The 27384-nt window shown below is 40.2% G+C and overlaps 1 protein-coding gene across 1 annotated transcript; it reads right to left on the reverse strand.

Annotated features, from left to right (window-relative positions):
- Positions 1-115: 115 nt before the first annotated feature.
- On the reverse strand, positions 116-27249 carry LOC139479436 (uncharacterized). Its single transcript, XM_071262286.1, has 2 exons — positions 27205-27249; positions 116-883 (listed from the first exon to the last, which is right to left on the reverse strand). The coding sequence occupies exons 1-2, from the start codon at positions 27247-27249 to the stop codon at positions 116-118; spliced, it is 813 nt and encodes a 270-aa protein (XP_071118387.1).
- Positions 27250-27384: the final 135 nt, after the last annotated feature.

Consider the following 27384-nt stretch of genomic DNA (forward strand, 5'->3'; position numbering starts at 1 on the left):
GGTAGGTGTGGGGTGTGACGGAGGGTAGGTGTGGGGCGTGACGGGGTTTAGTGTGGTGTGTGACGGAGGGTAGGTGTGGGGTGTGACGGAGGGTAGGTGTGGGGCGTGACGGGGTTTAGTGTGGTGTGTGACGGAGGGTAGGTGTGGGGTGTGACGGAGGGTAGGTGTGGGGCGTGACGGAGGGTAGGTGTGGGGTGTGACGGAGGGTAGGTGTAGGGTGTGACGGAGGGTAGGTGTAGGGCGTGACGGAGGGTAGGTGTGGGGTGTGACGGAGGGTAGGTGTGGGGTGTGACGGAGGGTAGGTGTGGGGCGTGACGGAGGGTAGGTGTGGGGTGTGACGGAGGGTAGGTGTGGGGTGTGACGGAGGGTAGGTGTGGGGTGTGACGGAGGGTAGGTGTGGGGTGTGACGGAGGGTAGGTGTGGGGTGTGACGGAGGGTAGGTGTGGGGTGTGACGGAGGGTAGGTGTGGGGCGTGACGGAGGGTAGGTGTGGGGTGTGACGGAGGGTAGGTGTGGGGTGTGACAGAGGGTAGGTGTGGGGTGTGACGGAGGGTAGGTGTGGGGTGTGACGGAGGGTAGGTGTGGGGCGTGACGGAGGGTAGGTGTGGGGTGTGACGGAGGGTAGGTGTAGGGTGTGACGGAGGGTAGGTGTAGGGCGTGACGGAGGGTAGGTGTAGGGTGTGACGGAGGGTAGGTGTGGGGTGTGACGGAGGGTAGGTGTTGGCGTGACTGGGTTTAGTGTCGTGTGACGGAGGGTGTTGTAGGGTGTGACGGAGGTTGGGGTGGGGCGTGACGGATGTGGGTGTAGGGTGTGATGGAATAGATTTGACGTGTGACAAAGGATCGGTGTTGTAGCGTAGGGTTGTTATAAAGTGTGGCGTGTTCTAAGTGACCTCAGAACTGAACTCCACCACAAAGACATGATCCAATATGACCAGGCATATTGTTGGAGTATGTATAGGGTGTTTGCACGCTCTAGTCATCTTCCGACTAGAGTACAATTGTGGTTAAATCGAACCAAATGTAATCATTTAAGAAAACGGAAAGCGTTGCGTTATCCTCTGTGTTTTGAAGCAAATTGTGAGCCAGCATATCGTAACATCATATGGTGAAATGTCCTGGCTGTTGGCCTGTCCGCCGACACGACACGTCAACTGTCTATCACAAGGAGCTCACCTGTCTATATATTGATGAAAAGAAGTAAGGGTACAGATATAAAACCGAAGATGATGGTAACCAAATGATAGCCCAGACACTAACATTTTATTAGTTTGGTAATTTTTGGGTTGAGACGAACATTAAAGTGTCTGTTTATTGAATACAAACTTTTCCCCAAAATGTCTCTTAACAAAATGTCATTTGAAGTGACAGACAAAGCCCCAGAACGGCGTCACCTGGCAAAATTGGTTGATCAACCTTAGAATTGAGACAGTAACAGAGATACGAGCTGTCGGTGACAGTTCTCTTTGAAAGCTGAACAAGTTGCGGTGTCTCGGTACAGAACATGTCTGTTATTACGTTGTCGTTTGTCAGTTTAGAGAAACCAGCCCAAAACCCACATTGTCGCAGGATTGGAATCGTTACTAAAAACAGAGACTAGTTGTTTTGAAGCTCTGGGAGAGGGGTTTTGTGTTCCATTGATTTCCGCCAGTCAGTTGAGTAAAGTGTTTATGATTGGGCTCAACAAGCTTTTTATAACATAGAACTTTAAAATAATAGTGTGGGGTTGTACGCCCTCCCTGTTGTCCGTGATAACTACACCCTTCCTGCTGTTCGTGATACCTACACCCTTGCTGTTGTTCGTTATAACTACACCCTAATGTTGTTCGTTATAACTACACCCTAATGTTGTTCGATATAACTACACCCTAATGTTGTTCGTGATAACTACACCCTTCCTGTTATTCCTGATAACTACACCCTAATGTTGTTCGTGATAACTACGCCTTTCCTGTTACTCGTGATAACTACACCCTTCCTGCTATTCGTGATAACTACACCCTAATGTTATTCGTGATAACTACGCCCTTCCTGTTACTCGTGATACCTACACCCTTCCTGTTGTTTGTGATAACTACGCCCTTCCTGTTATTCATGATAACTACACCCTTCCTGTTATTCATGATAACTACACCCTTCCTGTTGTTTGTGATAACTACACCCTTCCTGTTATTCGTGATAATTACACCCAAATTTTGTTCGTAATAACTACGCCCTTCCTGCTATTCGTGATAACTACGCCCTTCCTGTTACTCGTGATAACTACACCCTTCCTGTTATTCGCGATTACTACACATTTATGTTATTCGTTATAACTAAGCCCTTCCTGTTGTTCGTAATAACTACGCCCTTCCTGTTGTTCGTGATAACTACACCCTTCCTGTTATTCGTGATAACTACGCCCTTCCTGTTACTCGTGATAACTACACCCGTCCTGTTATTCATGATAACTACGCCCTTCCTGTTGTTCGTGATAACTACACCCTTCCTGTTATTCGTGATAACTACACCCTTCCTGTTATTCGCGATAACTACACATTTATGTTATTCGTTATAACTACGCCCTTCCTTTTATTCGTGATAACTACATTCTTATGTTGTTCGTGATAACTACATTCTTATGTTGTTCGTGATAATTACACCCTAATGTTGTTCGTGATAACTACACCCTTCCTGTTATTCATGATAACTACACCCTTCCCGTTGTTCGTGATAACTACACCCTTCCTGTTATTCATGATAACTACAATCTTCCTGTTGTTCGTGATAACTACACCCTAATGTTGTTCATGATAACTTCACCCTTCCTGTTGTTCGTGATAACTACGCCCTTCCTGTTGTTCATGATAACTACACCCTTCCTGTTGTTCGTGATAACTACATCCTTATGTTGTTCGTGATAACTACGCCCTTCCTGTTATTCGTGATAACTACATCCTTCCTGTTATCCGTGATAACTACACCCTTCCTGTTATTCATGATAACTACACCCTTCCTGTTGTTCGTGATAACTACACCCTTCCTGTTGCTCGTGATAGCTACATCCTTATGTTGTTCGTGATAACTACACCCTTCCTGTTGCTCGTGATAGCTACATCCTTATGTTGTTCGTGATAACTACACCCTTCCTGTTATTCCTGATAACTACACCCTAATGTTGTTGGTGATAACTACACCCTTCCTGTTGTTGGTGATAACTACACCCTTCCTGTTGTTCGTGATAACTACACCCTTCCTGTTGTTCGTGATAACTACACTCCAATGTTGTTCGTGATAACTACGCCCTTCCTGTTATTCGTGATAACTACAATCTTCCTGTTGTTTGTGATAACTGCACCCTTATGTTGTTCGTGATATCTACATCCTTCCTGTTGTTCGTGATAACTACACCCTTCCTGTTGTTTGTGATAACTACACCCTTATGTTGTTCGTGATAACTACACCCTTCCTGTTGTTCGTGATAACTACACCCTTCATGTTGTTTTTGATAACTGCACCCTTATGTTGTTCATGATAACTACTCCCTTCCTGTTGTTCGTGATAACTACACCCTTCCTGTTGTTTGTGATAACTACACCCTTCCTGTTGTTCGTGATAACGAAACCCTTCCTGTTGTTCGTGATAACGAAACCCTTCCTGTTGTTCGTGATAACGACACGCTTCCTGTTGTTCGTGATAACTACACCCTTCCTTTTATTCGTGATAACTAAATCCTTAGGATGTTCGTGATAACTACTACCTGATGTTGTTCGTGATAACTACACCCTTCCTGGTGTTCGTTTCCAAAGTACCTGTCATGATAGCCTAATGCATGTTTTGTAATGATATCCCAAGTACGCTTTGTCATGATACATCATGCATTTCCTGTCACGAAAGCCTAATGCATGTTTTGTAATGATATCCCATGTACGTTTTGTCATGATACATCATGCATTTCCTGTCATGATAGCGTAATGCATGTTTAGTAATGATTTCCCATGTAAGCTTTGTCATGATACATCATGCATTTTCTGTCACGAAAGCCTAATGCATGTTTTGTAATTGTATCCTATGTACGTTTTGTCATGATACATCATGCATTTCCTGTCATGAAAGCCTATTGCATGTTTTGTAGTGATATGCCATGTACGTTTTGTCATGATACATCATGCATTTTCTGTCACGAAGGTCTAATGCATGTTTTGTAATGATTTCCCATGTACGTTTTGTCATGATACATCATGCATTTCCTGTCATGATAGTTTAATGCATGTTTTGTAATAATATCCGATGTACGTTTTGTCATGAAGTCCGATGCATTCGGAGCTTAGGGGAAAACCCCTTGCTGGATATGTTGGCTGTCCTAAAACTGTGTTTGCTTCTAAGTGGGATAATTTGTGTCATACACACGTGGATATTACTGAACGTCTGCATGTAAAAGTTCCTATTTCAATATAAAGATCAACCTCATTTTTCATGTATACCTTTACATCTTTTTATATGCAAATATGTAAAGTCACCAGGTGAAATATAACACGTATGGAGTTGCGTCCCTTAGTACTGCCAGGACCCTATAATCGTGCGTACGAGTCCAGATTATCATCTTTGTCAGCACCATGTCATTGTTTCACCCTGCGTCTTCCTGCCTTCTCATCACAAAAAATATGTTCCAAATGAGGACTTTAAAAAGTACTGGGTTTCAGAAACTATGTTATAGTGAATATCTCATTTATTTCAGCACAGTGTGTGAAACAGGACACTTGGCCTTTGAGGAGGAAAACTGTTAGAAAAGAAATCCTAATTTGTTCACAGTATCATTTACATAAAGGGATAAGACTGTCATGAAAAATATATCAAACACCATTTGCCATAAATTTCTTTGTAGCTTGATTATTATGTTTCCTTGCAACTTTTTCGAAATTGATGGGATGCTTTGTTAAAAGGAACCCCAGATCGTTTCTGGGGTTTTCTTAACCTCCCCGCGCAACACTTTCATGAAACATTATGTGGGACATCAAAAAGATGATTACATTTTTCTTACTTGTGACTCCTCGTTTCTAGAAACTCTTTGAGAAAGAATTGGATTGGCCTAGTTTGTTTACATCTCGGCGATGAGACTTTGACCATACTGGGAGACGTTTAGTGAAATCACAGCTGGCTCTTCCTTTGATGTTGACGTGAGGGATTTGTGAAGTGATCCCCAAAGATGAAAGAGGGACAAAAAACAAGCCATAACAATACTTGCCAATACGAAGGTCATTCTACATACCAGCAATCGTCGATAAAAAGTAATTATTATCACACTGAAGTGTTTGAAACTTGTGAACTTGTATATAAGATTGTTGAAAAAAAGACCGATTTGTCTATCACATTGTTGAAATGAACACCTATTTGTGTACCATATTGTTGAAACGAACGTAGTATGTTTATCAGATTGAATTTCTAAATATTCCAAGTCCAACCACTTGACTGAGAACGTTTTGAAAATGACGAAAACGCAGAATGATTGTATCATTTCTGTCGTGTTATGTTTTAAGGACCATATCAATACGCTCATTGATAATTTCAAATCATCTTTAAAGTAAGAACGACGAAAAGTAGACCCTCCCTGCTGTTCGTGGCAACTACACCCCCCTTCCTGTTATTCTTGATAACGACACCCTTATGTTGTTCGTGATATCTACACCCTTCCTGTTGTTCGTGATAACTACACCCTTCCCGTTGTTTGTGATATCTACACCCTTTTGTTGTTGGTGATAACTACACCCTTCCTGATGTTGGTGGTAACTACGCCCTTCCTGTTGTTGGTGATAACTACACCCTTCCTGTTGTTGGTAATAACTACATCCCCCTGTTGTTCGTAGCAACTGCCCCCTCGTTGTTGTTCGTGATATCTACACCCTTCCTGTTGTTCGTGATAACTACACCCTTCCTGTTGTTCGTGATAACTACACCCTTCCTGTTATTCCTGACAACTACACCCTTAAGTTGTTCGTGATTACAACATTCTTCCTGTTGTTCGTGATAACTACACCCTTCCTGTTGTTTGTGATAACTGCACCCTTCATGTTGTTCGTGATAACTACACCATTCCTGTTATTCGTGATAACTACACCCTAATGTTGTTCGTGATATCTACACCCCCCTTGTTGTTCGTGATAACTACACCCTTCCTGTTGTTGGTGATTACAACATTCTTCCTGTTGTTGGTGATAACTACACCCTTCCTGTTGTTCGTGATAACGACACCCTTTTTGTTGTTGGTGATAACTACACCCTTCCTGTTGTTCGTGATTACAACATTCTTCCTGTTGTTGGTGGTAACTACTCCCTTCCTGTTGTTCGTGATTACAACATTCTTCCTGTTGTTCGTGATAACGACACCCTTTTTGTTGTTGGTGATAACTACACCCTCCCTGTTGTTGGTGATAACTACACCCTTCCTGTTGTTCGTGATAACGACACCCTTTTTGTTGTTGGTGATAACTACACCCTTCCTGTTGTTGGTGATAACTACACCCTTCCTGTTGTTGGTGATAACTACACCCTTCCTGTTGTTCGTGATAACTACACCCTTCCTGTTGTTCGTGATAACTACACCATTTCTGTTGTTCGTGATTACAACATTCTTCCTGTTGTTGATGATATCTACACCCTTCCTTTTGTTCGTGATTACAACATTCTTCCTGTTGTTGGTGATAACTACACCCTTCCTGTTGTTCGTGATTACAACATTCTTCCTGTTCCGTGATAACTACAGCCATTCATGATGTTAGTGACTGAAACCAGTTCTTCTTGGAGTAGTAAGGGACAACTCTGCAACTAAAAGAGCCTACGGTAGGAAAGCGTAGTCTAACACAAATATCTTGGTGCATCAGTATTTCAAAGAACAATATTTCAAATAATTAACACGTGACATTAACAGACCCGTTACATTTTCTTAATAACAGTTGCTTTATGCTGCACTAATTCCAAAAGAATGTTGTTATTTTACGTTTTGGACGCTTCCTTGAGATTTTTAAAGCTCTCCCTTTTCCTATCTTTGTATACAAATCTGAAGGAAGCGTGAAAATGGAACAAAACATTTGTTTTGATGACCTGTGTTTCGTCTATTAGTGTGTGCTTTGAGTGTACAGGGGCTGAAAACATTTGAATTTCTGAATCCTGGACACATGTATAAGACCTTATCATGGCCGAATATCGATCTATCCCCAAAATAGTTTAGCCGACATCGACCAGTCATTCGGGTATATTTCGCCGTTACTTTCTTATAACGTTAATTTACATTATGCAATAGTAAAACACTTTTGATACGTCCAACATCCAATGATTTGGTCTGCTGTTATTTGGATTGATTGTTTAGAAGAAAACCAACGCCAATACAATCCTGCTGAGACAGTTTAAGGAATGTTGGTGGACTCCTCCTGCATGTCGTATCCTTGTTCCAACACTTGTCACTAACGCAATGATCACATGAAATTTGGGAGGCGTGTGAAACTGCCATCGACTTGCACGACTCGAATAGCAAAATGTCATGATTTAATTTATTCTTGGTAAAGTCAAACATTTACATTCGAAAGTTAAGATTACGTGAAACAGAACTGACATTTTTATATCGACAAAACTGTCGGAGTGTTTAGTAACACTCCCAGGGAGGTTTTCCACGACCTCGGTGTCACCTTACGCCATGCAAGAGCATGCACTGTAAACTATCTGCATCAAAAATGGAGAATATGTCCATTTACCGACACATGATTGAGGAGCGACTAGTTCTTCTCGATCTTTCGGATCGGCATGGGTCAGAAAGCCAACAACTAATGGTGTTTGGTTATCGATTGATATTCCCTCCTGACGAAAATTGCCCCGACATCAATCCATAGATTGTCTTAAGTGCAAACAAGGCGAAGCTGCACTTTCTCAAAATTCACTTTCTCATATTACTTTCCACATTTTTTAGCCCACATCGCCTCACCTTTTTATTCACCTTTCTGGTTCCGTACCGTTACATTGCGTGTGATGCTTGAAATTAACGGTTCCCATGGCAACACATCAATCTTTTTCACATATTATGACATAGGTTGATGTTGCATATGACATGTCGACCCTTCACATAGTTTCTTGTACGTGAACGAAATCAAATGGAAATAAAGTCTTACCAAACAAGGATGATGTTTGACAGTCTTTTTTATATGTATCCGACATACACCAAAAACTATAATGAAATGTTTTTGCTTTTTTTATTTCAAAATAACATAGACAGATGCTTTGTCGTTGGCACTTTGGCCCCTGAGATGTTTTTAAGGGGTGACCCAGTTTGCTGCAATCAGTGGTCTTGTATTAATAGCGAAAACGATTACTTGTAGAAACACATAAAAGCGGCGATGGAACCCACAAGTTCGACAATATTCTTCGCATCGCCTTCCGTCGTTGGCCATAAATGACTTAATGAACGTGTTGCATAATTTTCTCGCCAAATGGCTTCAGGTACGTCTCCCAACAGCGACACGCTGCGCGGTGTAATGCAGAGAAGATCTTAAAACTCCTTTGATCCTCAGAATGTGATAATATTCTACACGCAACATCGCAATATCAGTTAATAGCCACGTTAAAGGATCATTATGAATTTAAGGAGTGTCATTTGTATCTAATTAACGTATGGGCCTCCCAGGAGAATGATATCATTGCAAAGAAAACTAATTATAGACTGGTGACTATTACCCAGAATTTGACATGGACACCAAATGTGCATATCCTCATACTGCCAAAATATCAAAACGATGTTTAAAAGTGTTCATTCTACATGGCAAGACTGGTATCATTGATGAGTACCGTGGTTGTGTAGGGGTCCTTTACTGCAATGTTGCTAGATGGTGTCAAGTGGGTTCTCCGTTTCAAATTCGTCAGGTACATCTAAATACAAATTTAGGTTTATGGTTTGTTTTCGCGTTTGCATGCACATGCCAGATGTCGATAGGTATCCCCTGAATTCTACATCTTCGGGATATTTTTATATGTGAAAGGGAGTATAAATAGTATCCATAGCCCAGTACTAATGTTTTGCTTCCTATTGCCATGCTGCATCCGACCGAACGCTACACGTTCACCTTTAATATGTTGTACTGTCTGCACGTGTTCCTTCAGGAAGGGTCGTGTGGCCGGTGTGCCCTTTTAAAAACAAAAACATCGATGATTGAATTGACGAAACCGAATGTTTTCAAAAGCAAATGCCAGCTTATCCGAATTTTACCGCCCAGCTTATATACTCGGGGCTGTTGTCTTAATGCATTTGACGGAACAAGTTTCTATGATTCGCAAAAGAACACACGGACTGTTGTCAATCTTCAAGAAGCCTCAGTGCTGTCGCCCTCTGAAACAGGATTTGCGCCGTTACCAGCATCTTGGGGCCTCCTTCCCAGTTGCCTGGACCACCTTATATGATCTTTTGCGCTAAAAGCCTTTAAAATTAAAGACTTGCCTTCTTGCTTTTCAGCATCCATTTTACTATCCACAGTAAAAATCTCTGTATCGTCCGCCTAAAAGGACCTTTGTGAAAAGGAAAGGACCTTTAAATACCTTTTGTTTCCTCTATCACGTCTTCATGTTAGCCTCATGTTGCGGTAGCCATAAAGATGTCCTGCCTTGTTGGCAGCCCCGACAGTTCTTCTCACAGACAGCAGGTGAGTTCATCGCACCAAAAACCCCTCGGAGTGTTGGCCGAGTTCATCGTGGGCCGGTGTGCTGCGCCATCCATAGATGAGCTTAAAACCTCGCTTACTGAAGATTCATTGACCAGCAGCGAGTCAAATCACACGTGAACCTTCTCTTCCACATTTCCGAGTTCACAGGCAAGCAAATCGAATTTAGGATTGAAGAATCCGCACTGAACTCACTGTCTGTTTTTTGTTAGGTGTAGAGTAATTCTGTTGATTAATTGTGCTCACTTTGACGATTGATCTCAACTTCTTTTTATCGGAGAAGACGTGCTCTTATTGGTTTGAGAATTCCCTTTCACTAACAGTTTGGTGTGCCTTAATTCCTCCTTTGTTGATAGGCCACGACTCGGACCCCTGTCTGCCCATAAATACGATGCCCTTTTCTCAGCCGTAATCGGACCGTCCTCAGAAATAATATCTCCAAATTGATTTTATCCTCTCTGTTCACTTTGCTAGAAAAGGCTGTAAAATTGAATTTTCTTTGCCCGCACGGCAATTGGGTTTTCTTCCGAGGTAGTCAGTTTTAATTGATTGGTAGATTTACAGTGCAATTTCCTGCCTGTGACGTCACAGCTCGTCCGCAAGCGACAACATAGAGATCGGGGAGGATCCAGGGTCATTTTATTAGGTGAAATCTGTCTTTTATCAACAAGGCCGTTAGGTTGAAATGGAACAGATGCCACAAGAGAGACATTCATACTTCATAAGCTCAACATATCCACTGTAATATTCCATTATGGTCATGAAACCACTGCAGTCATTCTGGGTCAGATACGAAAGGCAATTTTCAAATCTAATCTATTTCATAAAAATTAGAATTGGATTCGAATCTTACTTTGAACTGGAGACACTTCCGCAAATTGAAAAACTGTTCTTTACATTTTAAAGGCGCTGTTCTGTGGGATATTTTTGTTTTATGCGACTGCAACCCATCTCTTCAAAGGACTATGGTACTCTTCTGCAAAGGCAAATTTCCGAAAATAATCTTTATTCGATTTTTCTTTCAAATGGAAAATGAACTTTCAAAGAATCTTGTTAGATAGGATTTGATCGACAAATACACTTGAACCATTTGAAAAGTTTGATAATAGGATGAGCCATCATCAATAAGCTGCAAATGGTTTCAGTATGAGAATTTTGTCTGATACCCATTGACCACATCGATCTCTGGAGTACATATTCCGTGTGTATTTCACATGTAGATTTCACATGCTTAATTGACAAGCCAATCTGTATTTGAAAAAAAGGAATGTGTGAACTGGTTGTAATACTATTTGATTTTGATTTTAGGAAGAATATGCGACATGTATAACAGAATATTTTATTCAAATTGAATCAAATTCAAATATTTGACATTCAGACTGTAGAATAACCAGGCCAGGGTTATCGTAACAAATCTATTATATTGACTCCAATGAGGCGTTTAATCCTACATTTTATTTGAAACAAAAGATACTAACGAAATAAAAACACCAAGTCATCATCATCATGCAGCTTGCAGGGTTGTCGTGTTGTCTTACGCAGCCCCCAGTACAAAGATAGGCCGAGGTGACTCATCGCAACTCTATGTGAAGAGTTGCAATCCTTAGACGTGCCAGGAGCCTGTCAAGAGTCAATCCAATACTCTCCCCGAATATTACTCTTTGTCTCTAAGCTCCATACCCATGAACATGAACGCCAAGTTCGATTCTACTCATGCATTTAGCCAACGAGATGTTGCTTGGTTTGTTTGTTTGTTGTTTAACGCCGTACTCAGCAATATTCCAGCTATATGGTGGCGGTCTGTAAATAATCCAGTCTGGACCAGACATTCCAGTGATTAATATCATGAGCATCGACCCACGCATTTGGGATCGATTACATGCATCAACCAAGTCAGCGAGTCTGACCACCCGATCCAGTTAGTCGGTTCTTACGACAAGCTTAATCGCCTTTTACGGCAAGCATGGGTTGCTGAAGACCTATTCTACCCCGGATCATGACGGGACGCGCAGTGATGGAACTGAAATACTGCCAAAAAGATCATCACACAGACACTACCGTGAACAGCTGCGGGCTGTGAAGATAATGCACATACTTGGTTTGCTTGCGTTATATTGTTACATCTCTGTATTTTATTTCAGAATGAAAATGCTCGCATCGACAACAATGGAAATAGATACCCTGTGGTGTCGTTGTAGGTGATGTCCCATCTGTTCCTTTCCAGCGTCGATGACGTGCTAGATACAAGCAGGCCCACCTTCTACATGCTCTGTTACTTCGCTTGATAAGAAACACCACACTCACAATCATCTGGCTCGGAATTCAATTCTAATGTAAATAACTCGCAACGATAGCAAGCAAAGATAATGACATGGCCCTATGTTACGTAAGTAAAATTCTATTTGTAAGCAAATACAATATCTGTTTTTAGCCGACTGGGATTTCGGTTGTATTTCGATGAGGACTCATGTAAATGTTATCATGTTTTCATTTTGGTCGTAATCATGGGATTTAAGTGGCAAATGACAAAAGAGCTGATTGACTTGCAAATACTGACCTATCTGGGGAATTGCCGCGGTACTTATGCGGGACGGAATACGCGCCTCTTAACGAGAGACAGACAGGCGCCAGAGCATTTCGAAACTTGTTGCATATTCCGACGACGCTTTAGAAACAGGTCTAGGGGACGTCTTTCTCGGATAGACAAAGCTACCATTTTATGTATGTCAACCGAGGAATTTAATGTCTCTATCTACCTTCTGTTTGCGTTTTATCGTAGTTTTAAAAGTTCCTTAAGTTAGTGGCACCGCCGCTTTACGTTTAATTGGGACCCAGATGAACTGTATGATTCATGTACTGTCAGTATTTCTGATGTAAAGAGACAAGATCTTACAAGGTCTGATGGTGTATAAACCTAATGAGATTGATTAGGCAAAATTATAACTGGGACTAACCTTGTATTTTGCATCCCCAAGAATACCAATTGTGCTCCCTGATTCCCCATCTTATTCGTGAATCGGCAAAATCGAAAGACGAGACTTTTGAAAAAAAGTTTACATTAAGCTTCAGGTGTATCAACGATCTGATAGCGTTAAAGAATTGTCAAATAACAAATTCCCGTCCCCTGATTTACCCACCTGAACTAGAATCGTAAAAAAGAATCTATCAATAAAGCACCAACAATAGATTAAAATTGTGTGTCAGCTTTCCCTTTTTATCGAGCAATATTCCAGCAGCTCCAGCCTTTCACAACATTAGAGGTAAAATTGAGCATGCTTTCTCAACGAAGAAAGTTCTTTGATCAGGGTTACAACGCCAAGACCTTAGTAAGTCGTTCATAGCTGTGATATGGAGAACACTTTCAAATTTGACGCATCAATGACCAAAATGATGAGATAATTCCGGGTTTGGATTTGTACCATATGTTCCCGTGTTTGTTCAGATGAACAGTTGACTTGCCTTTGCATGTGTTTGTGACGTGTGCGGTGGGGCAGGATACGCTCACCTTGAACACCTGGTATCAACACATGCTTATGATAACGTCGTACAAAGGAGATATTTTAATGGTTATGTAAATGGTTTTGTCGCTTTATTTTAATTGTTGTAATAATAGCGTTTTACCCTAGCGGCAGGTACCATACTAATCAGAAAAGCATGGTACGGAAATTTGAAAATTGACGATGTGATATGCATTATGCATTGTTAGATGATCATTTTTATAAAAGAGTTAATTTCTCGGTACATGTAAACAAGGTTGTTTCTTTGAGGATGGTCTCGACGCTTTTACAAGGGCCCACTTTCAAAAAGCGATCTTAGCGCTAAACTATTGTAACTTCAATTGCAGAATCCCCTTTAAGGTACTGCAGCTGACCAGGTATGTCTCCTTGTGACAACTAGGACGGATAACCATGTGGGTTCAAGCTTCTAGTAGTTCATTCATTGTCACATTGAACAAAAGGGGAGCCGTACCGATGACAGGGTAATGGGCCTTTATATATAACAGTCAATGTTGTTAGGCTCATTCATAGATATATATACCTGTCGTTGGAAATCTGGGTATTTTCTTAGTTTTTTAACAAATCTTAAAATACACAAATGTACAACCAATTTCCAAAATGGAGAAGTTACTAAAATTGCATCAATCAAACGTACCACGTGAGTTAAAACAGCACGTCTCGACAGATCCACAACGTAGTGTTTTTCATCAATGTCTATTTATCATAGTTAAAATCTTTTTGACCGCCTCCGTGGTCTAGTGGTAGAGCGTCCGCCCAGAGAGCGGAAGGTCCGGGGTTCGCTTCCCGGCCGCGTCATACCAAAAAGACGTTAAAACGATGGTACGAAGCTTTAGTACTTATGAAAACAGAATGCAGGATATATATTTAGTAAAGTTTTGGAATGGCAAATGTTTATATTTTCAAAAGGTTTTCATAAGGAGCCCATTTCGTATAGAATTCAGTCTGTTTGGCTTTATTAAAGTGTCTATATTTTTCTATTTGGTAATAATATTTAACCTCATTTTGGAAATGTGTAATGGTTGGTTGGTTATTTTTCATTTTGCATCTATAAATGTGAAATTTGGCCAATAAGAGTATCAGATCAAAAATATCATCGGTGTGGAAATGTTTTGAAAAGCCAAAAAGAATTAGGTCTGAAGTAAGATTTATCTTGCCAGTATGTGAACACTTGGATTCAATTCATTGTGAAAATTTTTTCCAGAAATGTTTGCTTACCCTACAGTCCCAAAACAGATGTTGGATAGATTCTGGCTCGGCATTACAGAAAGTACATAGACAGTTGTCAACAATATGCATCTTGAGTAGATAAGTATTAACAGGTAGAATTCTATGGAGCAATCTAAGCTGAAACCATCTAAGTTTAGGGTCTGGAGTAGTTTTGTGTGCTCTGATAAATAAGCTAGGCCAGTTCATATCCATTAAAAGTTCCTCTTCCCACTTGTCAATAACTTTTAAGCTTTCATCGGTTTGACTTATTACATAGTAATATTTCTTTTAGCCTTTTTTACATGAAAAAAGATTGGCAATAGATATATTTGTATTGTTTGTTGTTTCCAGATGCAGGTCTTTATTAATGCCTAATTGTATCATGTATGTATTTACTGATCTTGTAATACCATAAAATTCAAGAAAATTTATATTGAAGTATTTATTACAGAATTGTTGCAATGTCATAAAATATCCATCATTGTTTAGCAAGCAATGTATGCTGTGTATATTATTGAGATGAAAGGTTTTGTTATCTAATGATTTGCCATTTATAATAATATTTTTATTGTATAGCAGAGGTTCCCTTAGGAACTCTTCATAATTATTGGGTTTTATTTTATTGCTATATTTAGAAAAGGCAGTAAAACAATTTTTCCAGAATTGGTTTTTGTTTTTTTTAGCAAGCTTGAGTGGAAAATCACTTCCCATAAATAGTAGATCAGGAAATTCAGGAGTAGTATTAGTCATTAAAATTTTCCATTTCTTTTCCAGATTAACATTTAGTAACTTTTTTATCCAGATTATTTTCAGAGCGTCAACATATGCAAAATATCTATCATACCAAGTCCTCCAAGGGAAATAGGTTTACAAGCAACTGTTCTCTTTAATTTGTCTGGTTTATTATCCTATAAAAACTTGAAAAGAATAGTATTTATCTTTCTAAGGAATTCATCTGGGGGACTAGGAAGGGTAAGGAAAAGGAAATTAAGTTTTGAAATGAGCATTGATTTGATAATTGCAGTTTTGCCTAATGGGGTTATAATTCTTTTCATCCATCTTTTGATGGTTTGTTCAATTTCAAAGATTTTGCTTTCAAAGTTAAGTTTAATCATTTTATCTCGATTAGTAGAAAAAGTTATGCCTAGAATTCTAAAGGTTTCAGGGTTCCATTCAAGGTTTAAGTCTTGTCTAAATTTGATATTACTATTCTTCTTGGAGCCTATCCAGATTATTTGAGTTTTATCAAAATTTATTCTTAGTCCAGAGATATTTGCAAAGATATCAAGAGTGTCTATGGTAGCCTCGAAGGATCTTTTAGAACCGTCCAAAAGAAATTCTATATCATCTGCATATTGCGCAATTAAATAATCTTTACCGTTTATAGTTAAGCCCTGAAAAACGATGGTACTTGTTGTTACCCTGTCTGGCGCTCAGCATTAAGGGACTAAAACAAGGACTGGTCGGCACGGAGTCAGTATACTGTGTCTGTGTCTGAGTTTGATATTCATGTTTAACTGCGACATGGTATCTCAGTGAGCTAGCATTATAAATCGGCATCAGTCCGGACTAGTACAAGCAGCCACACAAACACACACACGTACATGCACGTCGCTAAAAATAAGTGCAATAACCTTGGACGCGACGTCCTCACCTATAATCTTGTTGAGACTGTAAAACGGTTACCTCCCTTGTTTTGTTGTCACGTGTATAACACAGGTCCAGGCTGGCTAGCTCCGTAGGTTACTTGACGGATTAGAACAGACTACTCTACATAATTCTCATTAAGATGGAAATAACATTGGAGCCCGCTCGTCCGCTTCAGCGACCGTTGCTAGTTGATGACTTTCCAAACAATGTCCCATATTCCGGTCACTACCCCCAGTGCGGCATAGCTGGTATATTAACAAATCTGTAGAAAAAAAGTCAAATTATTGAAAGATACATGCCTAAACATCCAACTTCACCGCCCCCAAAGCATAGTGTGTCGTTTCAAGTGGCTTTATATTTCATTTTCGCCCATTGCAGAAGATCGCAAGTGGTTGGATCTAATCTCCTTAATGCAAAACTTCGACCCATTCCCTGCTGCAGTCATCTTTTATCAACAAGTTCTTGCAGTGATAAACAACCGTTACGTCATATACCGCTGGGGCGAGATGGCGACGGTGTTCATTGCCTGTTGTTTCATTGGCTTTGTCGTCTGGATCAAGTCACAGTTTCACTTCTTTGTCTACACTGATTTTAGACTTTTTTCTCCCAAATTGAACGGACTGTGTCATGACTGCGTATGCAGGTCGATTTGCTGGAAATAAATATAATACTCTCATGACGTCATAAATGATTAGCCGGCGTGAGAAAAACGGCCGAATTGGACATGAAACACGAAGCCTTTTAATAATGTACACAGATTTGAATTACACAAACGGAAGACTTCCAGCTAATGTGATATCTCAAGCCTGTGAATAATTTAGCCTGGGAAAGAATCTACTATCGTGCACTTTAGGTTAAGTGCATTTAAGGAACACGCTGAACGGGGTGTTGTAATGATTTGAGAATTCAAGATGCAGCTAGATGTAACTCCAATTTCGACTTTAATAATCGAAAATTGTGTAAGTCCCAAATCTAAATTATGTATATGCTTTTCGTATATCACAAAGTGGAGAAATATGTTTTACATATTCGAGTGCAATTTTGAAAATGTGGTAAATGTGGACTGAGGGATCTTAGTGAAAAGGTTTTTATTTATATTACGGCGTGTCAACGTTTGTGAGAGGAAAGTCCGAAACAACGTACGCCGTGGACCTTCAACACACAACGTGCACTGGTATGGTGCAGCCTGATCTAAGTCATAATCAACCCGTGAAGATCCGAGGTAGAATAGGTCTACAGCAACCCATGCTTGCCGTAAAAGGTGACTTTGCTTGTCGTAAGAAGCAACTAATGTGATCGGATGGTCAGGCTCGCTGACTTGTTTGATGCATGTCATCGTACCCAAATGCGTGGATCGATGCTCATGTATCGATCATTGGATTGTCTCGTGCAGACTCGATTATGTACGACCGCCGTCATATAGCTGGAATATTGCTGAGTGCGGTGTTAAACAACAAACAAACAAACAATAGTCATAATCGGAGCCCGGCTTAGGGACACAGGAAAATTAGGGAAAATTATGACGTCATATCCGCTGCTGAATTATATTTTCATTGCACAAGAGTACGGAATGGACGTTATTATAACATGTTTCTTGTATACCTACCAAGAAACGTAAGAAATTATAGCAGTAATTTCTATAACCGGTAAATCAAATTGTGCCCTTTCCCTTCATCATGTTGATTCCCGAGTTATAAGACAAACAATGAATTAGGCCTACCTTATGGTGTTGTTGGGGGTAGATATGTGTGGACCAGGGGTAAGTGAGTGAGTGTGGTTTTACGCCGCTTTTAGCAATATTTCAGCTATATTCAGACGGGACATACCAGAAAGGTCTTCACACATTTCACCCAAGTGGGGAATCGAACCGGGTCTTCGCCTTAACCACTAGGCTAACCCACTGCCCCCTTATGGACAAGGAATATGTGTCCTTTTATTCAGGGAAAGTGAAATTCTTGTATATTTACTAAAGAAAATGGGCACATATTTGTCTGAGTCAACCAAGTTTACATACTATTGATTTTTTAAGTCATAAATCACTATTGCACAAATCTGTTTGATATCAGTTTAGTTAAATTTGCAGAGCCACATTACCAGTGTACATCACATCGCTTCGACGGTCGATAAAACAATAGCTTAAAATGCCAGCTGAATAACCCTAATACGATTGAAGGCTTATTTCATCTTTTCCCATTTGTCCTTTATATAGATATACCGGAAAATCATCACTGTCGTGAACATTCTTATCTACTATATGTCAATGTATAATATCGTGCATTTTATACCATTCGCTGAAAAACACAAAAATCAAATTTTTGTGGCTAATAAATAATATATCTAGACTTATAGGGGGCCGACTACCAGATATTCGGGTTCTGTGTGAGTGGGGGTGCATAAATTGTCCAAGGAGCTTCTTGGAAAAAAGAACTTGTCTGCCACAAACATTACATTATTGCAAGGTGTTTTTCATTGATAAACTTTCAGGCTCGTAGTTATAATTAAGACACTATCTGGTTTTGCAGATGTAACCGAAATAATAGCTAATCTCCAGACAAAATCCCCAAATTAAGAGTTCCCATGAAAATGAAACAGTGTATAAATATCAATGTAAGCCCTTCCCAAATAAGTGTGAGATCACGTCATCTGATAGATATTCAATAGGCGTACATTGCATACAAATATCTGATTTCGCCTGTTAATTCAATTTATATTTGATAAAACTAGAAAAATGGGATTGTTTCTGTTTTCCAAGTCAGAATGTGTTTTTTTCGGAAAAGTACCATTTGCGAAAAGCCACATTGGTCCGTCCAGGAATAAATTTGAAGGTACCTTATAACCAGTGACGCTGTTATATATAGACGAAGTAAAAGTATTTCAGTGGATAACATTCATCCTTCGTCAATGCGCGATTGAAGTCGAGCACCGTTGAGGGAAATCCTCTTGACGTAAGTAAAAAGACAAAAATAGGGTAACTATTAACTTCGCTATAATAACCGACAGTTAAAGGGCAATACTTCAGACGTCATCAAACGTTTGCAATAAGACCCCTTACAAAATGGCTGCCGCAAAATTGACGTCATCACAATGGTGGCCAGACGTTACAAAATCGGGTTATGTTGACACTTGAAAAAAATATGGAAACAGGAATAAATGTTAATGCGAACTTGTATAGCTACAATAATAATGTGTCCCTGGTGTAGTTTTGCTTTCAGATGGCCTGATCATGTAACTTAATTCTACCAGCGTCCAGTCACTGGACTCCCTCTCGGGGTCCCTTCAGGGCCTTGTAATTTGTAATATTGTTATAACATGACAGATATTCATCGTGTTCCATCTACCAACAAATTACAGTAAATGACTACTTTTTTAGGAAGTGAACGGCTGTTATTACTGAAGTATACTATCCTCTCTAATATTCTTCGTTATTGGCAAAAATAGCTATTGTGTATGTATATCGAGACTTAATTACATGTTATATACACAATATTGTAGACAGGGGAGGCTGGGATATCATTATCTAGAGGAAACATCGGTTTATAGCTTGATGTGAGTATCCGTAATTGCCACGTAGAAGATAATTGCCATGTGAATGATCATATTATGAGAATTTAAACCTTTAATCTGAAGGATGTTATTTTGGTAAACCTCTTTTGTGCACTGACCTATAATTATAAGAAGTATATGTTTGAAGAATTCAATGCCTATCAAACATCATATAATGAGTAAATTGGTCTTTTTAATCACAGTAGATTTAAGTTAGATCAGCGGTGTCTATAAACCACTCCGTTCCGGGAATGTGCTGCTTTGAGAAAAAGAAGGCTGCTTTTTGTGCTCAAAGAATAAGCTTCATCAACAAAGTAATGGCGGTTCTTTGCAAACGAGCCTACGTGTTCGTGAGATCCAAATTTTAATGATTGTGGGTGAAAGTTTGATTGAGAAGTATAAAACTACACAGTGATACATACGTACATGTACGTACGCTCAACTCTGCTGGTGTCTGAGTTGTTGTCAGATGTCTGAGTAGTTGTCTGACTGTATCTAAGCTAGGTCACCTGGTATCGGATGGTGTCTGGGCAATTTTTTTGTGGTGTCTGTGCTGTTGTCTGATGGTGTCTGAGTAGCTGTCAGATGGTTTCTAAGTAGTTGTTTGATGGTGTCTGAGTACCCATCAGATGGTGCCTAATTAGGTATCTGATGGCGTATGAATAATTGTTTGATGGTGTCTGAATTGATGTCGAATGGTGTCCGAGTAGCTGTCTGATAATGTCCAAATGGCTGTCAGATGATTTCTGAGTAGCAGTCAGATGGCAGGACATCTGTGTGTCTCCGTCTTCCCGGTAATGATGTGGAGGTACACACCACGCATATTTATTTCGCTATCAGGAAACCCATTCAGATGGTATTTATCAGGAAAGTAAACATGTTGAATACATTCAGTTGTCAAATACCCAGAGCAACCAATCGTAATGTCTGTACCGAGAAAATGTATTCAAATACTCCACAATCTCGCAAAACACTAGACTGTAATTGCTCTTTGTGTGCGTGCGTGGTGGAACGATATTCCATAATTGACAAATACCTTTTGCATTTTCAAATATTTTGACTTGTAAGTGTAAATGTAGTACGATTGATGACCGTGGGAAAGTTTTGCTCTTTTTAGTCATCAATATCTCTTCTGTGCATGTTTATTTGTAAAGATCAGGGAATATGTCGGCGAGTGTCTACGTACTCCTTGCAGTTTATATGTAGATATCAGTGATGATGTCCGTGAATGTCTTTATTCTACTTTTTTGCAGTTTGTATGTAAATATCAGTGAAAATTTACTTGCAGTTTACATTTAATATCAGTGAATATGACAGTGGAAGTCTTTGTTCTACTTGCAGTTTATATGTAATTATCAGTGAATATGACAGTGGATGTCTTTGTTCTACTTGCAGTTTACATTTAATATCAGTGAATATGACCGTGAATGTCTTTGTTCTTCTTGCAGTTTATATGTAATTATCAGTGAATATGACAGTGGATGTCTTTGTTTTACTTGCAGTTTACATTTAATATCAGTGAATATGACAGTTGATGTCTTTGTTCTACTTGCAGTTTATATCAGTAAATATGACAGTGGGTGGCTTTGTTCTACTTGCAGTTTATATTTAATATAGGTGAATATGACAGTGGATGTCTTTGTTCTACTTGCAGTTTATATGTAAATATCACTGAAACGACCGCGTCTATGTTCTACTTGCAGTCTATATGGAAATATCAGTGAATATGTCCATAAATATCTTTGTTCTATTTGCAGTTTATATGTTCATATAACTGAATATGACCGTGAATGTCTTTGTTCTTCTTGAAGTTAATATGCAGACAATCATCTATTTTCTCAATTATTCCAGAAATACTTCAGAATTTTTGTTCGCTGGACATGAAATATATCCTGGAAATGAAATATGAAACTTTTTGTCGGAGGAGAATATTGAATTGTCGCCCCTTACTGAAAACAGTTTCAATATCCGTGTCCCCTGGGATATATCCCCGTCGTCACTGCTTCACGAGGCTGCAATCGAACAGGACCTCGCACGGTTGTAATTAAGTGAGTAAACTCAGGCAGGTCATGTGTCCACACAGGCAGAATTAGCTTCGTGGAATCAATCTCCCTCGTGATCAAAAGAAATAGATGATTGGAAAAATAATGTTCAAACAGCTGTTGGATGTGGGGGCATAGAGAAACTTGCGGTGATATAACGCTGTAATTAAACCAGTCAATACACAAGCCGCAGAGATTGTCTCAAAATACCTGAATAAATAACCACAGTTTTCTCTCAGGGTTAACTTTCAGGTCAACATACAGTAGAAAAATATTTTAAAATATATGTTTGTGTTAATTAGTTTGTATATATAACTAATCAGTATAAATAAACTAGTGTCGAAAAGAAACGATACCAACTTATTTTCAAAATTGTTTTTTACTAAGTGAATTGTCTAGTATGAAAACATGCCAATTCGTATTGCACATCCCAAACACAGCATAGTCGATAAAAAATACCGGGAAGACGTGATCACTTCCGGGAAAAAACGTAAATTTCGTGAAAGTGACATTTCTCTCTCTAGCATGTTCTGCACGTGCATAAAAACTGTATAAAACGGCTGATCAGACACGTTGATATCACAGCAACAAAAAGAACACAAGATATGCCACGTTTGACAGCCATCGAGAGAGAGAGAGCCGTTGGAATGGTCCAACAAGGAGCGTCACACGTCGACGTCGCCAGAAGGCTGGGCTGCGCACGCATCACTATCACCAGGTTGATGCAGCGGTTACGTCAGACAGGTCAGACGTCAGACAGGCCCAGGAGTGGAAGACCACGAGTAACCACGCCCCGTGAAGATCGTTACATCCGGGTATTACACCTGAAGAACCGCACCGTAACAGCGACGTCCACGGCGGCTACAGCACTGGGACATAGGATCAGTCGACAGACCGTCTACAGGAGACTACGGCAGTATGGTATCCGGCCACGTCATACCTACCGCGGACCGCTCCTGACGCCTCAACACCGGAACAACAGACTGATCTGGGCCAGGCGAGTTCGACGTCGGCAACGGCGGGACTGGGCACGTGTTATGTTCTCTGATGAGAGCAGATTCCTCATCTTCAGAAACGATGGACGGCAGCTTGTATACCGACGATTTGGTGAACGTTTGGCGCCTAACTGTATCCAACAGGTCCGGCCGTTTGGGGTGGCATATGTGGTGACGTCAAAACGATGCTTGTCGTAATTCGTGGAAACCTGAATGCACAGCGTTATCTTGATGACATCCTACGGCCTGTTGTGGTGCCCTTTATTCAGCAACAGCCTCGTGGACTCCTTTTCCAACATGACAATGCAAGGCCACACACAGCAAGATTGACACAGAACTTCCTTGCCAACGCCAACGTACAGGTTTTGCCATGGCCCGCATGTTCACCGGACATGAATCCCATCGAGCACTTATGGGACCACCTCGATCGGCCAATCCAACGTCGCCGTGTGCCTCCAGTCCAGGACTTGGAACGATGTCTCCTCGAGGAATGGCAACGCATCACTCCCAACGTCATCAGTCCGTAGGCGTGTTCTGGCATGTATTGATGCTCACGGTGGACATACCCGCTACTGACTGGACTTTGAGACGTGTGGTGTGACATTTCCCGTTGTTTCTGTGATCAGTGCTCTAACGAAATGTTAATTTTTCGACCCCACCAATCTTTAAAGGCTTGTCATATTGGTTGTACAGATTTTATTGAAATGAAATTTTTGTACAGATGTTGTGAAAGGATTTCTCAAAAGCATAACACCAATCCTAAACTTCTGCATTGTTTAGTTTTTCTTTTATGTCGTTGCAAACAGGTGGTATCGTTTCTTTTGGACACTAGTTTATTTGTATGAACAAATAACATGTAGACCGAATGGTATTTATTGGTATTCCGAGCGTAAATATTTGTAAAAAGTGCATAAGTAGGATTGACAGTTATTTTAATAAGTTCACAGTATTCCATTAACATGACAGCGACCGGTCCTTCCATGGCCGACAATAGAAAGACTGTCCCAGCTGTCGGTATTAACATTTTACATTTATTGAGGTTCTTGAGAGCAAGTTTTTTAATGCCGACTTAACCAGATTTCACTACAGATAAACTTGATTAAGTATAAAAAGTGTACAACATAAAAGGTTAAAAATGTCTTATAGTTGACACCCTGAGACAATCTAGTGTATTGGAGCACTCCAAGCTCTACTTTTAAAAACCTGCCTCCGTCTAGCGGGTGAAACGTTTCTTCCGAAGAGCGGAAGGTCGGTGGTTCAATCCCCGGCCGCGCCCCACTAAAAGACGCTTAAAGATGGCACTGCTTGTTTCCTTGCCTGCCTTCCTGCAGGCGCTCGAGACTAGGGGGATAAAACAATGACTGTCGGCTAGGAGTAGGTATATTGTGACTTGTTACATTGCCTGAAGTACACCATAATTACAACCAAATGTTTAGAATATTGATCGTCAAATATCGATAAAATTATAACTGAAACCATATCATTGATTTTAAGATATGTAGCAGTTCCATCATCGAGCCTTCAAATTGTACTTAACAAGGCTAAAATTAGATGGCCTCCCAATGACAGTGGGACCCATTAACCAGGCTGATACGTTGAGACGTAATCACCCCTTTGTCTTCAAACAAAACCTTTAAACCTTTTCTGCAACGACTCCAAGTAGAGCACCATTATCACTTTCCCTTTCAAGACCGGAGCAGCGACCATCGTGTTCCTTGTCGCCATCATAGGGCCTTGACAACATGGCTTTTACGGTGGTTTTATGGGAAGGTGGATACGGAACGAGATGTTATTATGTTTTAACGTGGTAGGAAGTACGTGTGTGTAGAAGTAAAAAGACCAAATTAGCTCAGGTAGGCGTGGAAATGGCCTGTTCCTCTTTTCTATGTAATTGGATTTCCGGTTTAAACCAAAGAAACGGTGAAGGCACACAAAATTATCCCCATTTATTTTGACCCAGGATTTAGTGAGCTGACTCATTGTTGAGATTTCTGTGTACGTTGTTTTCAGTGTTCACCTTGAGTGAATATGAACTATTGCTTTTTCATGTTGTGTGCGAACACAAACATCAAAGAGGGAAGTGTTTCTAACTGTAAACAACAGCACCGCTTGTTGCTTTAGATATCCGATTAACTTCACACCATGGCGTTTGCTGTGTTTATGTTAACGTTGATGGGAACCACTCTGTGCTTATAGATTTATCAGGTAAAATCCGACAGAAAACAATTGCTAATAAGTAAAACACCGGTTCAGTTGGACACCAGAGTGGTTAAACTGATGGCCCGTTAGACTGTTAGGTTCGATTCCCCACATGGGTACGACGTGAGAAGCCAATATGTTTGAAATATTCTATTACTCGTGATAGAATCAAGCTAACTGATTGCCGTCTTGTACAGCGAGTTGCGCACCTTGTAAACTACTTATCGAGATCTTGGCGCAAGTTCTGTACTGTTTGCAAGCCCATTATGGCTTGGACGTTTTCCTGAATTAGACACGCATTGTTTGATGGTTGTAAACATGTACAATGATGTACAACGTCCTCGGTGTACATGGTATTTCCCGAAGCCCCAAGCACTAATGATATAAATAGTAGTTAATTTTACTGTGGTCGTGATTACAATCATAAGGTCAAGCAACTTGGCACTAACATCATGGCATCAATCAGCTTGGACAATTTATCAACATTTCTTGTTTAAGAATCCAATCCCTAAACATATATAGCTGAAATGATTCCAGCGCACGTTGATAGGAAGAAGCTAATTTTGTATTGTAGCATCACATACGTGTATAACAAAATAAGCAAAAGGAAACGAAAACGCTCCAGCCAAATGTTGAAGAAAGCGTTTAATTGACATGTTTAAAGATTGGAGTTTACTTGCTCCGTCTCCATGTCGACTTATCGACATCTTACATCGCTGTCTTTAATTCTCTACTTCCCATGTTAAAACTTGAGAACAGCTCCCTGAACAAGCTACCACTATATATTACAACAAGAACATACTCTCTGTTTGTTTCGGGGCAGGAAAAGACCCACTGGCATGCATTTGGGTGTACTGAAGTTTCGTGTGACCCCCTGAGACAATAGTGCAGCAGGTTTATCTGATAGGGTATCAGCCAGAATACATACAAGCCGAGCCATCAGGCAGTGAGTGAGGCACAAGATATGTTTTAATTGCTGGCTGGTGTTGCCTCTGGCTCGGAATATTGTCGAGATGAAGTTATCGCGAGATTGAAACAACAGGTACTATGGGTACTTTCTTTCAAGTTCGGAAGGTGTTACTATGAGGTCAAGGTTAAGGTCACGCGAAGCTATGAGTTCAAGATGAAACGGTTTGTCATTCTTGCTAGATATAAGAGTGGAAGTCTCATGACGGAGAATGTGTGAAGTGGGGATGGGGATGAGGCTAGGAGATGAAATACTATGTCTAACTGATATATGCAATTGTTATTATATACACAGTTACTATAAGATGGGTATCCTTCAGGTAACAGCGAAACAGAAACGTTTTTTGATATATGAAATAATTATCATATAAAATATACTTGAGTTACACATCAGGAAACAGAAACGTCTTTCCATCAAACTCGTTGCCACCTGAGATGACAAAGTTAAGTCAATGTAGATATCAGCTGAATGATGTGATATTTACATATATCAAACTTACATTTTTATCGGAGACATATCTTCTTGAAAGATATTCTTTCACATGGCATGTGTGAAACATTTTTCAGGGTCAAACTGACATGCCCATTTATTTGTGAGTTTTGTCACATTCTGAAGACCACCTTGTCTTACAGCCAAATGTTTCTGTCTTGGTTCTCTAATTTTCTTATTAGACATGGTAGGACGTGCTTTAAACGTCCAGCCAGCATGTATTCTCGGTGGTTATCGCAGGTACATTCCGTACCCGTAAATATTAACCTCTCTACTACGGTACTGCTGTTTATGTGTTTAGAAATCGAGTATGAATGATCCTCATATAAACACAGTCAGTCCTTGGACGTATTTAGAACGAGAGATTTGAACAGTATTCCAGTTACATCACGGCGTGTCAGCTTTATGTTGGAGGAAAGCACGAAGTGATGCAGGTCTTAGACGTTTTGAACAATATCCCAGTTATATCACGTCGTGTGAGCTTGATGTTGGAGGAAAGCACGACGTGATGCAAGTCTTCGACGTTTATCATCTTGGCGAACCACAAAAGCAATGTGTGTGGTGTATTGTATTTTCAATTCAAATAAAACCTATTTAAAAAAAACAGGTTTTCCTCGTTAGGAATGTGCGAGTATGGTTTTATGTCCCCAGCAATGTGACGGTAGTAGACACAAGACTACACGTATTGTATGACTATTGGGAAATCGAAAACGTATCTTCGACGTGGCTAGGGAACGCTTGACCCACTGTGCTTCTCCGTCGCCGTGTCGTGCATGTGTATCGGTGTCATTAAACCCCAAAGGCGTGATCTGCTGCGCACGAACCCCGTCACTGGATTGCAGTAAAGGGGGATAACACCTGTGTTACAATAGTCAGCGACATAAATGTCCATAACATTTACCATTGAAGAGGTAAAGGTTACCTGGCGAGACTGTCCCTCCATCTTGGAAGATCTGGGCTCGGACATGTTGGTGGGAGTTTTTTTTCACGTTTACACATTAAAATAAATTATATACATTCAAAGGTGAGAATACTGTATAGTTATGTGATAGTGGAACATTGCTACTCGTTTTTATGCAGGGAAACCCCATAGAGAAAACAA

This window comes from Haliotis cracherodii, unplaced genomic scaffold, assembly GCF_022045235.1.
Source record: "Haliotis cracherodii isolate W230 unplaced genomic scaffold, xgHalCrac1.p SCAF_4, whole genome shotgun sequence".
Lineage (NCBI taxonomy): Eukaryota > Metazoa > Mollusca > Gastropoda > Lepetellida > Haliotidae > Haliotis > Haliotis cracherodii.

Coding starts and splice junctions, on each gene's coding strand:
- LOC139479436 (XM_071262286.1), bottom strand. CDS start 27,249: ATGTCCGAGCCCAGATCTTCCAAGATGGAGGGACAGTCTCGCCAG. Junction 884..27,204: donor TGGAGGGACAGTCTCGCCAG/GTAACCTTTACC, acceptor GAGGTCACTTAG/AACACGCCACACTTTATAAC.